The sequence below is a fragment of the Grammomys surdaster genome, unplaced genomic scaffold, assembly GCF_004785775.1.
Source record: "Grammomys surdaster isolate TR1022 unplaced genomic scaffold, NIH_TR_1.0 126035, whole genome shotgun sequence".
NCBI classification, from domain to species: Eukaryota; Metazoa; Chordata; class Mammalia; order Rodentia; family Muridae; genus Grammomys; species Grammomys surdaster.
The window spans coordinates 5,685,781-5,700,930 of record NW_021620848.1 but is presented as its reverse complement, the minus strand read 5'-3'; the positions used below and the strand labels follow the sequence as shown (position 1 = coordinate 5,700,930).

Below are 15,150 nucleotides of genomic sequence, written 5' to 3'. Positions count from 1 at the left end.
CACGTGGAGGTGTAATTATTCCCGGTGATGAAGAAACAAAAACTCAAGCGCTGTCTTTACCAAGGTCGCGCGGCTCCCAAGTGATGGAGTTTGAATTCCATCCAGGCCTGAGTGGAACGCCTGGGGCTTTAAAATCATCATTCTGCCGTCCTGTGGGCAAACAGTTGTCATTTCGATGGTGCTTCAACATTCCCGTGACTCTAGCAAATTTTACAGATTAAGAACACATACTTAGGAAGCACTAGAAGCAGGACTCTTGCCTAGACTATCTCAAAGTTTGGTGCTTTTTTTTCCCCCTTCCCATTCCTGTGTTTTATTAACTCATACACAACTACTTGTCTTCTGGATTGTTGAAGCAATAAGTCAGGCAACACTCGCCACAGTTATGTCTGTCAAAGTGACTAGCCATGAACATTCCAGCCCCGTGTTGATCAGAAGGACACTCTAGATGAAGTTGACTGATTTTGCCATTTTCATCCCCTTTATAGTTTCAGCACAGCCAGCTTAACCTTCTTTCTCTTATATTATTATTCTTGGCAGTGTTGTAAGACTTTATCCTTTCCTCAGGACCACCATGAAGTCTCAGCACAGGAGGAAGAGTGGACTCCTTTTGAATGTTAACAGTCAGACAAAGTATGGCCATCTTCCAACTGCTTGCCAGCAAAGATCAGCCTCTGCTAATCAGAAGGAATTTCATCCTTATCTTGGATCTTGGCCTTTACATTTTCTATAGTGTCTGAGGGTTCAACCTCTACTGAGATCTTCCTCCATAAGGGTGTTCACCTCTTCCCCTGAAAGGTCTGCATCGTGGGGGTGGTTCCACCACAGATGGCGGATCGGATACACAGTGCTTTCTCTTTGACCACATTCCATTGCATTTCCCAGAATCTTGGAGAACTCCTAGTTGGAAAGTCAGGAAACTTGATTTGATTCCTTCAGTTAATGGCAGAGGATACAAAACCAAAGTAGGAGAAATGATTTGCTATAGTTCTTATTCGTGGTAGAGCTGTGATCCATGCTCTTTGAATATAGGTGGTTGTGAATTCCAAAGTTGTATGTGATAGCGATTGACGAGGTGGGGATACTGGAATCCAGGTCTTTTAGTCTTTAGGTAAAGCCTTTTGTCCACCTGTTAGATTTTTATTGTTCCTCCTTTGCCTCGTGCCACGGACTTTTGGATGTTGTATTGCGTCAGATATTCCAAATACCTTTCTTTACATGATACTGAATTTGAAAAGAAGTACGCCCTGTTCCAAGCAAAGAACTGGAAATTTAAGGGATAATGGAAACAGTGTTGAGAAATAGATCCCAAGACCTGCCATCAGAGGTGTAGATTCCTACTCTGATGCCAGCATTTTGACACTGGGCAAGGATTTAACCTTTGGAAGTCTGTTAGTTTCCATACTTCCCACATTTGTATGATGTCTATATTTTTGTACTAAGTACAGGGTACAGTAGTAAACAAGTAGATTAGTAGGTAGATTTGTCTCTTAGAACTGTCATGGAGTGCCAACAGTCATATGGATATACTTAGACAAGGATCAAGTAATTATACATATATTTACTTTTATCTTTAAAAAACTATGTGCTGTGGTGAAGTATTGGGCATGAAAGCTGCATTTTAGGAGATCTGACCGCCCAGTTTAGTTGGAAGTGACCAATGACCTTGTCCTCCACAGAGTGATGGTTAAGATGAATGGTAAAGAAAAATGAATGGTAATGAGATAAAGGGAGAACATTCCAAGCAGGGGATTGAGGATGGGGGTGGTGCATGCCTTTAATCCCAGCACTCAGGAGGCAGAGGCAATCGAATTAATAAGTTCAAGGCCAGCCTGGTTATAGACTGAGTTTCAGGATGGCCAAGACTACACAGAGAAACTCTGTCTTGTAAAACCAAAAAATAAGAAAGAAATGTATGTTGTATATCTATACACAGCTGGTTGGGAAGGGGTTGCTGAAGCAATGAACAGGCCAGGATATAGATTCATAAATATATGAAACTCGTAAAGAGTCAATAAAAAGTATTATTAAAATATTGATTATCTAAAGTGAAAAAAAAAAGATGTGGTAGAAGTTGTTGCTGAGGACTGACCTCCTCAAGGTCACATATGTATTAAGTGGAGAAACTGGTTCTCCTGTGAGTGGGTTAATGTTATTGGAACATGCTAGAACTCTCATAAGTTTCTCCTTCAGTTTTAGTATTTCATATGTGCTGACCTGACCATGTCCCTAACGTTAAAGACCCAAAGGACTACTTTATTGAACTTCCACTGTGAAATTTCCTGGCTTCTGTGCAATGAAACGTATGTCTCAAGCATTCCAGCAATGTGGTTTATTTATAGAACTGTCTTCCGGTCACTTGTATTGGGTCTGCTTTTTGGTGCTGCATTTTCTGTCAAAGGTTGTTTATTTCTAACCCATTTCAGTTTCCTGTTGCTTTGTGGATTGGTATTATGGCCCACAACAGGAACTCCAGGAAACCTGTCATACACACTGCAGCCAGATTAAGGCCCTGTCAATTAAAAAAAATCCACTGTACATTATTATATACCCATATTTGGGTATAAATGTGAGTTGGACATTGGCTATATTAGGTAGAAACTTACATTTAGAAGTGTCACTCAGAGCCAAACTTTTGTCAACAGTTCTTAATAGTATTTGTTCCATATCTTGGATACTTAATCTCTCTGAGCCTTAGTTTTAACATGTACAAAATGGGGACTATAGTGCTTTATCTGTGGCAGTATTGACAGGAGTAAAGCAAGCAGCCCAGGCCTGTGTTTGTAGACACTACACAGGCTGATTGCATATATGCAGCATAACTTGCCATCAAAAATTCCATCAAAAGAAAGTGTTTGCCTTTGTATTATTCATGTGTTTTCTTTTTGGCTTGCTTTTTAAGGCAGGATCTCATCTAGCTTAAGCCAGCCTCTAGTTTGCTGTATAACTGAGCCTGACTTTAAATTCCTCTGCTTCCTCCTGCCTTCCCTCCTAACTGCTAGGATTATAGACAGGCCTCACTCACCACACATGGCATTATGTGTTACTCATTTTTATATTAAAAAGAAGTCACAATAGTAATAATAGTCACACGTCTTGAGCAAGTAGCATATTCCAGATAGCATGCTGGATGTTTTATAGGTATGTGTATGTTTTATATGTACTCCATATTTCATTTTTAAATGAGGCTTATCCTTCTCATTGAGAGGGAAAGGATGAATTGTCCCAGGCAGAAATTCATATCCATGTCTGACTGAATCCAGGCCACTTTACACATCAGGTCTGACATCTGTGCAAGCGTCTTTCCCATATCTGACCCTAAGGAAAGCTGATAGCTATCAATAAGCATTCTTTTTTGTGTCCCTGTCATTGAGTAGTCACTAAACCAAATGTTTTACCTGCCTAGCCTCATTTCCAACTTGAAGAAATAAGTACCAGTCCCATTTTACAGAAGAGAGTGAAGAGGCAGAGATTCTCCAGGCTGTTTAGTTAGTGGTGGATCTGGTCTTGGGTTTTATGTTCTTGCTGCAGAATGCCTTCTCTTCTGTACTCCACTGTGCTGCATCAACATTTTAGGAGTTGTTTTATAACGACATGTGATTTTCAAAGACAGTGCTTCCAGACACTTGATACTAATTGTTCTTAATTTTTAGCTAATAGCCAGATTCTTGGCAGAAGCTCTCAGTGTTATATTGTTAGCTAGGATATGTTCTGTCTCAGAGGAAGCAAGAGCATCTTTGTATGGTCAAAGACCTCAGAAGTGTGTATAACTTGTGTTAACTCAGTAGATGGTAGCATTTCCCAGTTCTAGACCCTGGAAGATCTCAATCCTCACTCATGCTTCAGACTCAAATTAAAGTGCACTCTAATTGGTAATCAGTGCATAAGGAACCAAAGAAAATTTTAATTTAATGCCGCCGTGTATGTTTTGTAGTCATTTAATGCCTATTAAAATGTTTTTCTTACTTAAACTCCCCTTCTAGTACTCGGCCCTTCCTCTTGAGCTCTATCACGATTTTGTGCTTCTGCTCATATAAGGGTTTAGTTGGCGTCATTACAGATTTAGGCTGCTGCACATTTGCTGAGCAGGCATTTAGATGCATTGGAAGAACTCTACAGACGGGGTGGGTCATTGAAGACTCTGGGCCTCAGCCTCTTCATCCTGTAAAGTGAGGATAATCATTCTCCCTGGGAGGAAGGTTGGGGATAATGCACGCACAGTGCCGAGGTCACGGCTTAGTTTGAGGAGTTGCTTGGCAGTTGGCATAAATTCATTTTGTAAGTTTTTTTCTACTGAAATCCCCTTCTCCCTCTTAAGACACTGTTTCTCTGCATGGCCCTGGCAGTCCTGGAATTCTCTTTCTGTAGGCCAGGCTGGCCTCAAACCCAGAGGTCTGCCTGCCTCTGCCTTCTGAATGCTGGAATTAAAGGCATGCACTACCACTGCCCAGCTTACTCAGATCGTTTTGTCTTATTCTTTGTAGTGGCTGCTTCTGAGGATTCTCTTCCGTCATGGCCTTAGGAATAAGATGCTTTCGCCTGCTGCACCCTACCTTTCGAAGTTACCTTGCTGCTTTGACCAGACCTGTTTCAGAAGTTTCCATGAAGACAGTGAATGGAAGACAATGTGACTATAGCCAATACTCGGCCTACCCAGCAGTACCAGTTCGCCATTTTGCAACCAAGAAAGCTAAAGGTATAAGGTCTCCTTCCCCACCTCATCCCTTTTTTCATGTTTGGCAGAGATCTCAGAGTTGTACTGAGTTTCTTTCCTTTCCACGTAAGAAAATGTTATCTCAAACATTCACAGACCAACTGTGTTAGAGCCTAGGGCTTGGTTTGTTACTATTATACTTCATTCATTTTTGTTAGTGGCTCAGAAAATGCCTAATTTATTTCATTTAGATGCAGAACTAGAGGTAAAAGTACCAAGCGAACTGGAGGGCTTGTGGCAGGGATCAGCATACACTCGTCTTCTAGGAAGATTCAGATTGGGAGTATAATTAAAGCCAGAAGGGCTTTGAGTGAACAGGGCATTAAAGCCATGGGTTTAGATGGATGATCTTAATGGTTTATGTCATCTAAGAATGAGATTTTGATGTACCGCAGGTCTTGGCTTAAATGCCACTTCCTTCAGGATGCCTTCGTTGGCCTGAGACTGGGTCAGGTCCCCTGTTACATGCACTCATGATCATCATCATCATCATCATCATCATCATTATTATTATTTTGACACACTTAGAACTGTAGTAACTCATCAATCCGTTGTAAAATTGATTATTGTTTGTTACCTGTCTGCCCTGTTGGATCTTACGAAGATCAGTTTCTTTTTTTGTTGTTTAGCACTCTCCAGGGCCGTATATAAACTGTTTTCAAAACCTCTGTGAGATGAACGAGTGACAGGAAATGATCAGGCAGACCTGCTGTTTGCAGGCCTGTCAAGGAGCCCCCTAGAGGATGGCACTAGAAGTATGCTGCTGGATATCTCCCCACCCCCTGACTTTCCTTTTTGCTTTGACATAGACCCAGACCTGCTTTTTGTTGAAAAGAGGATTGACACCTTGATGAAGGAAAAGGAATGCTTATAAGTCTTATCTTCTATTAAGTTAGTGTTTGATTTGTGTGTTATTTTTAAAATTTTTTAATGCAATCCTTACCATTATCCATTGAAAACAATTATAATTTTACGGTGAAGAAGCCCTTATGATTAATGAATACAGATTTTAACATGTTGCAAATATAGAAGCTCCTACAGTTGCCCATGGATTCATCCAGATAGAAGGGACGCACAGGGAACCTGGGGCTTCTGAGGCTGTGACGTCACAGTCTTCTAGACACCCAGTGTGACCTGCAAGCAGCATCTTTCCTCTGACTGCTGACGTCTCTTAAGTTTACTGGCGTCTTTCTACAGTGGGAATATTGTCCCCAGTGTCTGCTACAGGGAATGTCTTCTAACTGTGGTCATTTTCAGTTCTTTTCTTTGTACTTTTTGTATCTTTTTCAAGAACTCTTTTCTATCCCAAGGGCTGTGGTGGCTCACATCCATAATCCCAGTGCTTACAGGCTGAGGCAGGAGGATTACTTCTGGCTCAAGGTGATCCTGGGCTGCATAGTGAATTCTAGGCCACCCTGGTTTGTAGAGTGAGATTTTTTTTCCTCTCAAAAAAACAGAAACTAAAGCTCAGTTCAGGTTTCTTTTCCACATGGGCTGTAAGCCGTGTGGCCAGCACTTTGTCATCCAATTAGAGAGAACGCCAACGTATGTTGTCACATTTCCTTATGTGTATGTTTTTTGTTGAACTGCTTTGTTTCTGGACCAGATTGCCCTTACTTCCATAAATCAGCCAAAAAGCAATACATGCTGTGCTGCAGATCTTTACCGATCACACACATCTTTTTCTTGCCTTTTTTCTCTTCTATGTGAAGCTTATACTCACAAACCAACATTTTCTAGAAAATGATATCATTATTGTATCACTTTATGATATACTCATAATTTATTTTGAGGTATAATACATACCTACATTGTTAAGCACATAAAAGCACATACCTAAATTATTAAGTGATTGGCACAGGGAATTTTTAGAAGGTGTACACAACCATGTATCTATCGCCCAGATCAAAAAATAAAATATAGGGAGACCGGAGAGATGGTTTAGCAGTTAAGTGCACTGGCTGCTTTCAGAGGGCTGGAGTGTGATTCCCAGCACCCACATGGTGTCTCATAACTGTAACTATAATTCCAGAGGATACAGCACCCTCTTCTGGCTTCCCTGGGTACCAGACATACATGTGATTCATAGACGTATGTGCAGGCAGACACGTACATAAAATAGTAAAATAAAATGAGAAAAAATAAAGTCTGTGATGCCGTGGTATCACATGCCTGTAATCCTGGCACTTGGGAATCAGAGACAGGAGGTTCACTTCAATAGCAAATTTTAGGCCAGTCACAGTTACATAGTTACAGTGTCTCAAAACAGCAACCACAAAATAATGACCAAACAAAAACAGAAACAAAAGTTATAAAAAGGGAAAAGAGAAGAGGAAGAAGAAAATATTACTTGTATTCTAGAAGCTTCTCCACGTGATTGGCCTTAACACCATAGATTTCTTTTGTCCTTTTTGAACTCCATGTCTGGCTTTGTGAGGTAACAGATTTCTTGTGAGATATTTGCCTATTGTACCTGCCACAATTAGTTGTTCTACACTTTGATTTTTATAGTGTCCTCAATATGCTGCTGCAATTTATATAGCTATCCTGTAATGGCATCTGGGTGGCTTCCAATCTGGAGTTAAACTAACAGTATTGTTAAAATATAAACATTCTTGTACATGTGTTTTGGTGAGTATGCATGCACATAAATCCCCCATTCTCCCTTTACATCCCTTCACTGCATTGCTTAGGAACTCTAGTGTCATTGGTGATAATGGGCATTCCTCATTTATTCTTGACTTTAGATAGAACACTTCCTGTATGTGGTCATAATTTATATTTCTTATAGTGTTTCTTAAAGCAAATATATCTAATTCTTGAACTTTAAAAAAAGGCATTAAATTCTAATCAAATGATACATCATGTTTATTGAGACAGTTCTACCTCCTTACCTTTAATTTTTGCAGTCCTGAGGATTGAGCTCAGGGCTTGGTGTGTGCTAAGCATGTGCTCTCCTCTGTGTCAAATCCCTACACTCCCCTGCTTTTGATCTACCAGTAGAATAACTCAACAACAATAGCTTTTCTGATGTTAAATCATTTTTGCATTTTTGATGAGATCCCTACTTGTTCTTGATAAAATATACATATATACATAAGGTAGCCTCAAAATGAAACCGGAGAACTGTTCATTCTACAACTCTATCAGGAGATTTTAACACATTTTTCTTGGTAACTGCTAAGCAGAGTAAATAGAAAGTTAAGTACATGGGAAATGTGATCCTAAGCATGGGCTACTTTTAATGCCATCACTCAGGAAGCTACCATACCTGTGAGTTCAAGGCCAGCTTGGTCTACACAGTGAGTTCCAGGCCAGCCAGAGTTACGTGGTAAGACTTTGTCTCAAAAAAAGTAAGTAGAGTCTCAAAATAAGTAAGTAGAAAACACAAAAATATTATTTATCAGCAAAGTAAGGGACTCACAACATTAAAAATTATTTAAAGCTTGTAACACTGATAATTTTCTCTTCTGGTGTGTCTGAAGACAGCGACAGTGTACTCACATACATAAAATAAATAAAATTTAAAAAATGTCTTCATACCATATGATTTATCAAAACAGTAAAAACTTTCATCTTAAGAGGCTATTAGGCACAATTTTAGACCAACAGCTTTGAAAGCAGAAAAAAATATTGAATCCAGAAAATATAAGCAGTCTCATAATTATTAAAGAGACTGCATCTGTAGTTTCAAGTCTACACCTGCATACCAGATCCAGATGAGTTTACAGGCAGGTTCTACTACCAGTGAAGCAAGGAGCTCCTTAGTCTGACTTTGAAGCATCCTATTATAACAGAGATGTACTCATCTTGTACCATGAGGCTAATGTAAACAAACAGCAAGACCTAAAAGGACAGTGACAGAGTTCAGTATGTGGAGTTATATTCAGGTTAATTTTATACATGCAAACACAGACTAAAGAGCCTAAAACTTAATCCTATATACAAGCTTGAATTATTACATGTCTTCTGATATTATTTTGAAGAAGCCTTCATTTCTAATGATGCATTATCTTAAAATAGTTTACTTGCTATTAATATAATAAAACTGACTTTACTTCCATTAATATTTTTCAGGTTTATAAAATTTTTCCTATTCATTAAACCTGTAATTTCATACATTTATAAATTTTCTTGTATATTCTGACTGGTTACATTAAAGTCTTGCTGAGAGCCTTGAGCTTTTGGCTAGTCATTTTGGTTCATTTCTGTTTATCTTATTTGTTGAGTATTTACATTTTAATTTTGTTTTGTACTTTTTTTGTGGTTTTCTTTTTCTTCCTTTCTATTAAGTTAATCAGGTTTCTTTATTCCTTTTTCATCTCTGCTGATTTGCAAGCCGTGTGTGTGTAACCATCTGTCTTTACTTGGCTGGTTACCCTTACCTTTTTTTTTTCTTTTTAGCCTTTCTATAGAAATAAAACTACAACTTGCTAATTTTCACAAACTGAAATCACCAGTGTAACCAAGACTCCCCTTACCTCACAATCAAGAACTTGTGTGTGGGAACCCATGCCTATAATCTTAGTCCTCAGGAGGCTGAAGCAGACAGACAGACAGACAGACAGACAGACAGACAAACCCAGCAAGACATTGTCTCAGAAACCAGAGGCTGGGGCTGTAGCTCAGTGGTAGAACACTTTCCCACATCAGAAGTCCCTTTCCACCCACATCTAGTGAGTGTCTTTTCCCTGTGTCTCCTACGGGTGCTTATTACTCAGATGTCTGCTGGCATCGATTGGCTTTGTCTGTTGCATACTATTCAGGATCTATTCTAATACATGACTTTTTTCTTTTTTGTAATATATATTTTTGTGTCCAGCCTCTTTGTTCAACATGTAATTTTGATCCCTTATAGATAAGTCTGTCTTTTCTCTTCAGCTTTTAGAGTGAACTGTATGTCTTTGATTTTCTTTATTCACAATCTGTCCAGATATGGATTAGCTTCTATTTTTCTGCTTGTAATGAGTGATTTTGAATTGACATCTTTTATCAGTTCCAAAAATAGTAAGTCCCTAGCTTGTTTACCCAAAAGGAGTGGGGGCTTCAAGCAGCATGGTGACTTGAACAGACCTTTGGGGAAGAAAGTCACTTTGCTTCTTGTTCGTTGGTTATGTTGGGCAAATATTTAAATGCCATGCATCCCAGAGCTCTTATTTTCCTACTCAGAACTCTCTTCAGTGTCAAAACGGAAGAATGTATTTGAAATTGCATTGCAAGTTAGGATGTGGAACACAGCACACAGTTGAGCTAGCTATAGATAATAAAAAATACTGAATGAATTTTAATGTTTTGTTAAATGTTTAGTATTAGCATCGTAGTCTTCATTACACAGATACTATTTAGGTATTTTCATCTTTCTGCTCCTTTCACCCCATGTAGAGATACAAGCGTATTTGTGTCACATGCACATTAATTACATAATGTATTGAAAAGCCCCTGATGTTTAGACATGAAATCAGATTCCATCCGCCCTCCTGCACTGCTGATTTTCTAAGCCATTTGTCAGTGTGCTCTTTTGGGTAGTATTTGATATCTCTGCAGTTTATTTTGTCCAGATCAGCCATACAGTGCTGAGCCTAACCTTGTCTTAGTACGATCGAAGCTGAATTAATGCATTTCCTTTCTCTCCATTGAATTTGTGGAGATGGTCTTAGGAAAAGTTCATGGGCTTTAGATTAGACAGATCTGGGACCAAATCTTGACTTGATCATTTCCTGACCTGTGACCTTAGGCAAGTTACTTTACCTTTCTTGTCTTCTGTTTTTCTGAAAAATAAGGTATTGATTTACTTCTGGATTCCTCGGTATATGTAGAGTACTTTTTTGTATAAGTAACTTCATTTGTATTCCTGTAGCAGCTTTATATATGGTACAGACTTTATTAGTCTTTTATAAAGATAGAGTAGCTTGCCCAATGTCATAGAGCCAGTGTGCACTGCAGTTGGTTAAACCCAGAATGTCTAATTGTAAAGCCTGTGCCCTTGCTAACGCCCAAGGATTTAGTACAGATGTGGGAGATAGCTGACAGACAGTACGTGTGAGCTCCTGTGTAGGGCAGAGATGATTTTTATAAAATTCTAGCACTTGACAGTTTGCCCTGTGCTCTGCAGGCACTTTTAAAACAGCCAATGCTTGTTATTTGTGGGTTTGCTTCTATTCTGTTGTTCACTGAATGTTTGCTTTTTAGCTAAAGGCAAAGGACAGCCCCAGACCAGAGTGAATATCAATACAGCCTTGGTTGAGGATATAATCAGCTTGGAAGAGGTGGATGAAGACATGAAATCTGTGTCAGAAGCGCTTAAGGATAATTTCAATAAGACTCTCAACATAAGGACTGCACCAGGTTAGTGGCTGAACCCGAGTATCAGGGGGTGAGTGTTACAGTGAGAAAGAACATGGCCGTGTCGCCATATCACCTCCAGCGTTGGCCTGACTAACTGGTGCTTATGAGCAGTTACTTTTCCATAACTGAGGAGTTTCCTTGTCCCATTCCTGCTGCATGGCAGGGGCAGTAGAACGGGAGTGAGTTCATGTGTCTCGTGGTTCTGGAGTAGTGCTGGATGTGTGTCTCCTGTGGGGTAGTGTTGTGCTTGGCCCACAGAGAGCTAGCACAGTGGTGAGAAAACCTGTCATGGTCAGTGCTTTTGTGGAATTACATTTTCAAAATGATATTCTTTTATAGTTAGGGATTATAAAAGCAAATGCAGGTATCTAGATTCATAGTTCTATGTCCTTAGTCTGCTTTTTTCTCAGTTTGTCCTATTTGGTAGTTCTTAGCCTGTACTGAAAACCAAATTCTACATACTTGCCCACCTGAGGCCTTTTTGTGCCTAAGAGCTTGACCAGGAAGATTCCGTTTAGGTTAATAGCTTCCTGAAAGTGGCTTTTCTAAGTGGGAAATGTCAGAACTGTCTAGGAGAACTGTTTGCAGATGTGATGGAGAAGTGGGTTGTCAGCTAATGGTGCAAGTGGTCAGGAAAAATCCAATTGTTGTTAAATTGGCCTTTTGCAAATTGTCATCATCCTATAGTTAAGCCTGGGACCCCCTCTGAAGGTATCTGTAGGAGCTTCAGCCTCTCCCATTCATGTTTCGACTGGGGAATTTGAAAGGAAAATAGAAGATATTTCATGAACTTGTTTGTGAAAAGTCCTCAGTTCATTATAAAAATGATCAGAACCATGTTGAGTTCAGTGATGTGATCTGGCGGGAGACTAGAAGGCAGTTCCTGGCATTTGTTAACCTTTGTACTGGGGTGTTTCTGCCTCTGCTGACAGTACAACGTGCCATTCAATCTCTCCCAACTGTTTATTCTAAGCTTGCTTATTATTTTAGGTATGAAACTGATAAAGTGCTCTGTCTCCCCTGTGCTTTCTGGCCTGTTAACATTCTGCAGCCGAAACCAGAGAGCAGCTTGAGAGAAGCTGGGGAGAAATGTGATACTTAAAATGAGCCAGCCAGTTCCACTCTTGTTGAACTTAAAAAGATGATGGGCTCGGAAAGAGGGTGGGAGTGTAATTTGTTAAATGTTAACCTCTGAGAAAATGAGGGGCAGGAGTGAGCTTGAGGGAGATTCTCACTGGGGACAGATTGAGGAGAAAGGATTTGATGCATTATGTCGATACGGATTGAGGGGATAGGAACCACCACAACTGCACACTGACATGCTCATGAGGCGACTTCTGTGGCAAAGGCTCTTACAGCCCATCAGGAAGCGGAGCTAAGACCCATCTGTAGCGGACTTCCCCTTTTTCCTTCTCTTTGGGTTGTATTTGTGTAGTGTTTTGTGTCGAATTTGAGACTGTAAAGAAACTGGGTGAAACAAGCTAAACTTAGTCAGTGGTCTCTGCTAGACAGGCTCTTCCACATCATGTCTCCCTGTTACCTGAGCCAGCCATACTTTTCCTCTTGGAGTGCATCTGTCCCATGGCTGTCTCAGAGATAGCTGACATATGCTGGCCCTTGGCCTCTATGGAGGCTTGTCCTTTCCTTGTGCTGCTCTCCCTCATCCTTCCTCCATCCATGTGTTTGCTTGCTGAAGTGGTGCTGAGCACACTAAGTGGCACTTAGAAATAGGTCCAGACATGGAGAGGGGGGATCTGGTTCCTAACATCCAGGAACTTAGAACCTCGTATGAAAGGGCAGACAAGCAAACCACTGTGTCTAAACCATGTAACACAGCAGAGCAGTGAGTACATAGCTGGAGATGGTCATGCTTGTCCTTGGATTTAAGTTCTGTAATTAAGAGCTGTGTGACTCTGGGCAAATCATTCTGTTTGCCTCAGTTTCCTCATCTGTAAAATGGTGGCAACAATAATCATCTTATAACCTAATGAAAGCATTAAAAAGTATTAGCATGAAGCATTGCTTATAGGACATATTCAGTAACTTAAGGCTGCCATCATTATTGTTGAAACATGCTTAGGATGCTTGAGGGCTTGTATGAAAGGTCCAAAAACTGAAGAGTCAGGCAGGGTTCCTGAGATTAGGTTCCACTACAGAGAGATATTAAAAAGGGAGCAAGATTTATCTGAGTAAAGAAGCATATTCCTACATAGTGGTCTACATAGTGATTCTAGGCCAGCCAAAGCTACGTAGTGAGACCTGAGGGAGAAAAAGAAATTATATACTAATTTCATAGCAATTGTCCTGCCTCACCTTACCAAACACTAGGATCATGGGAATGAGCCAATAGATGTGCTTTAAATAAGAATTATTCAAGAAATGTTGAGGAAACTATAAGTGAATCTAAAATACTAAGGAGTGAAAAATCCTGTGCTATTAAGATATTAGTTCTCTTCTGCTAGATCTGTTGACATATGGAAATCTGAAACTAAAATTTCTAAGTGATTATAGTTAATTTTAAAAGATGAGAAAACTTTAAATAATTTATAAGGTGATTCAGTCAGCTAATTTATAGCATTCATTGACTGATGAGACCTTTGACCATTGCTTTGTAATTCTTAAAGTAGACATCTATACTCTCTTAGTTAAGTTTATTCTTGGTTTTAAGCTATAGTGAATTAAATAACTTATAATTTCCAAAAAAAAAAAAAAAGGAACGTATATTCCCAATAGAAGGGAAATTACGTGCAAGGACATTAGTTTTATTAAAACATAAAAATCCCCAAAAAATCTTAGCAGCACTATTGGGTCATCGTTATAAATACTTTTCAGTATTCTATTGGGTCTACTCCTCATAAGAGCACTTTTTTGTTGTTGTTGTTGTTTTTGTTTTTCGAGACAGGGTTTCTCTGTGTCGCCCTGGCTGTATAAAAGCACTTTTAAGTATAGTTCTTGTCACGTTTAACGGTCAGAAAGTGGACATCCAGAAGGGGCTTAGGATCTGGGAGCAGTGAGTTGATATTGGGTCCTTGGATTTTTAGAATTGTGGAGATTTTTTTTTTTTTATCATTATACATTTTGCAGGTTAAATGTCAACTACTATCTGTCATCTTATGATGACACTGAATCTGGATGAGTATTTCAAAGCTAGTCTTTGGGCCATAGTGTGGTAATGCATTAATCTTGCAACATATTGCCAGAATAGCTTCAGTTTATTTGAAAGCTACCTCCCCCACCTCCGGGACCCTGTTTCTCTTTGTATCTCTGGGAATAAGCCATCCACGAGTGGTTCCCACTGTGAGTGAGAAGGGTTTTCGGCTGGTTTCATTTGCATAGGAAATCAGGGACTTTGAATAATGTTCCATCTAGAGCTGTGGATTTATCTTTTTTGACTAATGAAAATTTTGTTCAGAATATTCAGGTCTGGAAAAGGATCAGGTCTAGGGTAACAGTGAGGTTTTAATAATCTGTGCTTTGTTTGTTTTAGTGGACTTATTTCTGAAGAGGGTCTCAGGACCAAAGGCAAGGGAACAGAAGGAAGTTGTTCTAAACTGGCTGTATGCTAGAATTCTGGGGTGAATTAAAAACATTGCAGCAGAATAGGGATTTCTGGGGGTGGGGTGGGGTTGGCAAGAGTAAAGACTAAAGCCCTGATGATTCTGAGCACAGCTCTGTGTAGAGGAGGAGAACTCTGTGTGAAATCAGACTTGAGCACACATGAGTTAGGCTCTTGGTTCTGGATTGTTATTTTTCACTTGTTAACTCTGTGATCTTGCTCTGTTTATTTTTCTTAAGTCTTATTTTCTCATCTGTAAAGTGATGGTAGAAATAGTAGCAGGGTGAAGTGGTGGTAAGAGCTAGGAGGAGGAGTACAAGGTAACTAACTTCTCAGTGCTATTCTTTGGTACGTTAAGTAGTTTCTGTTAGCTGTAGTGATCATTGTAATGATGCAAGCAGCTGCTCTTTTTAATCTAGTTGGAAACCAAGGCACACAAGAGGGTACGTTATTTATTTTGTGGTGGTGTAGCTGAGTGGCAGGGTTGTTGAAAGGAGTTTTCAGTTCTGTGCTAGATAGGTAGTGTATGTCAACC

General features: G+C 39.6%; 1 protein-coding gene and 1 pseudogene across 3 annotated transcripts in view; one reads left to right on the top strand and one right to left on the bottom strand.

The window, feature by feature from the left end:
• The window catches only part of Mrrf (mitochondrial ribosome recycling factor), a 54,501-nt gene that overhangs the window by 596 nt on the left and 38,755 nt on the right, over positions 1-15,150 (top strand). The window contains exons 1-3 of one of the 3 annotated variants that reach the window (XM_028754662.1): positions 596-633; positions 4,485-4,696; positions 10,904-11,059. In XM_028754662.1, the coding sequence (XP_028610495.1) occupies positions 4,513-4,696; positions 10,904-11,059 (340 nt within the window). In that variant the 5' untranslated portion in view covers positions 596-633; positions 4,485-4,512. Of the gene's footprint in view, positions 1-595; positions 634-2,219; positions 2,304-4,484; positions 4,697-10,903; positions 11,060-15,150 lie in introns of those variants that run through there. The other 2 variants (XM_028754660.1, XM_028754659.1) reach the window with 2 other exon arrangements.
• LOC114610241 lies at positions 332-4,055 on the bottom strand (annotated as a pseudogene).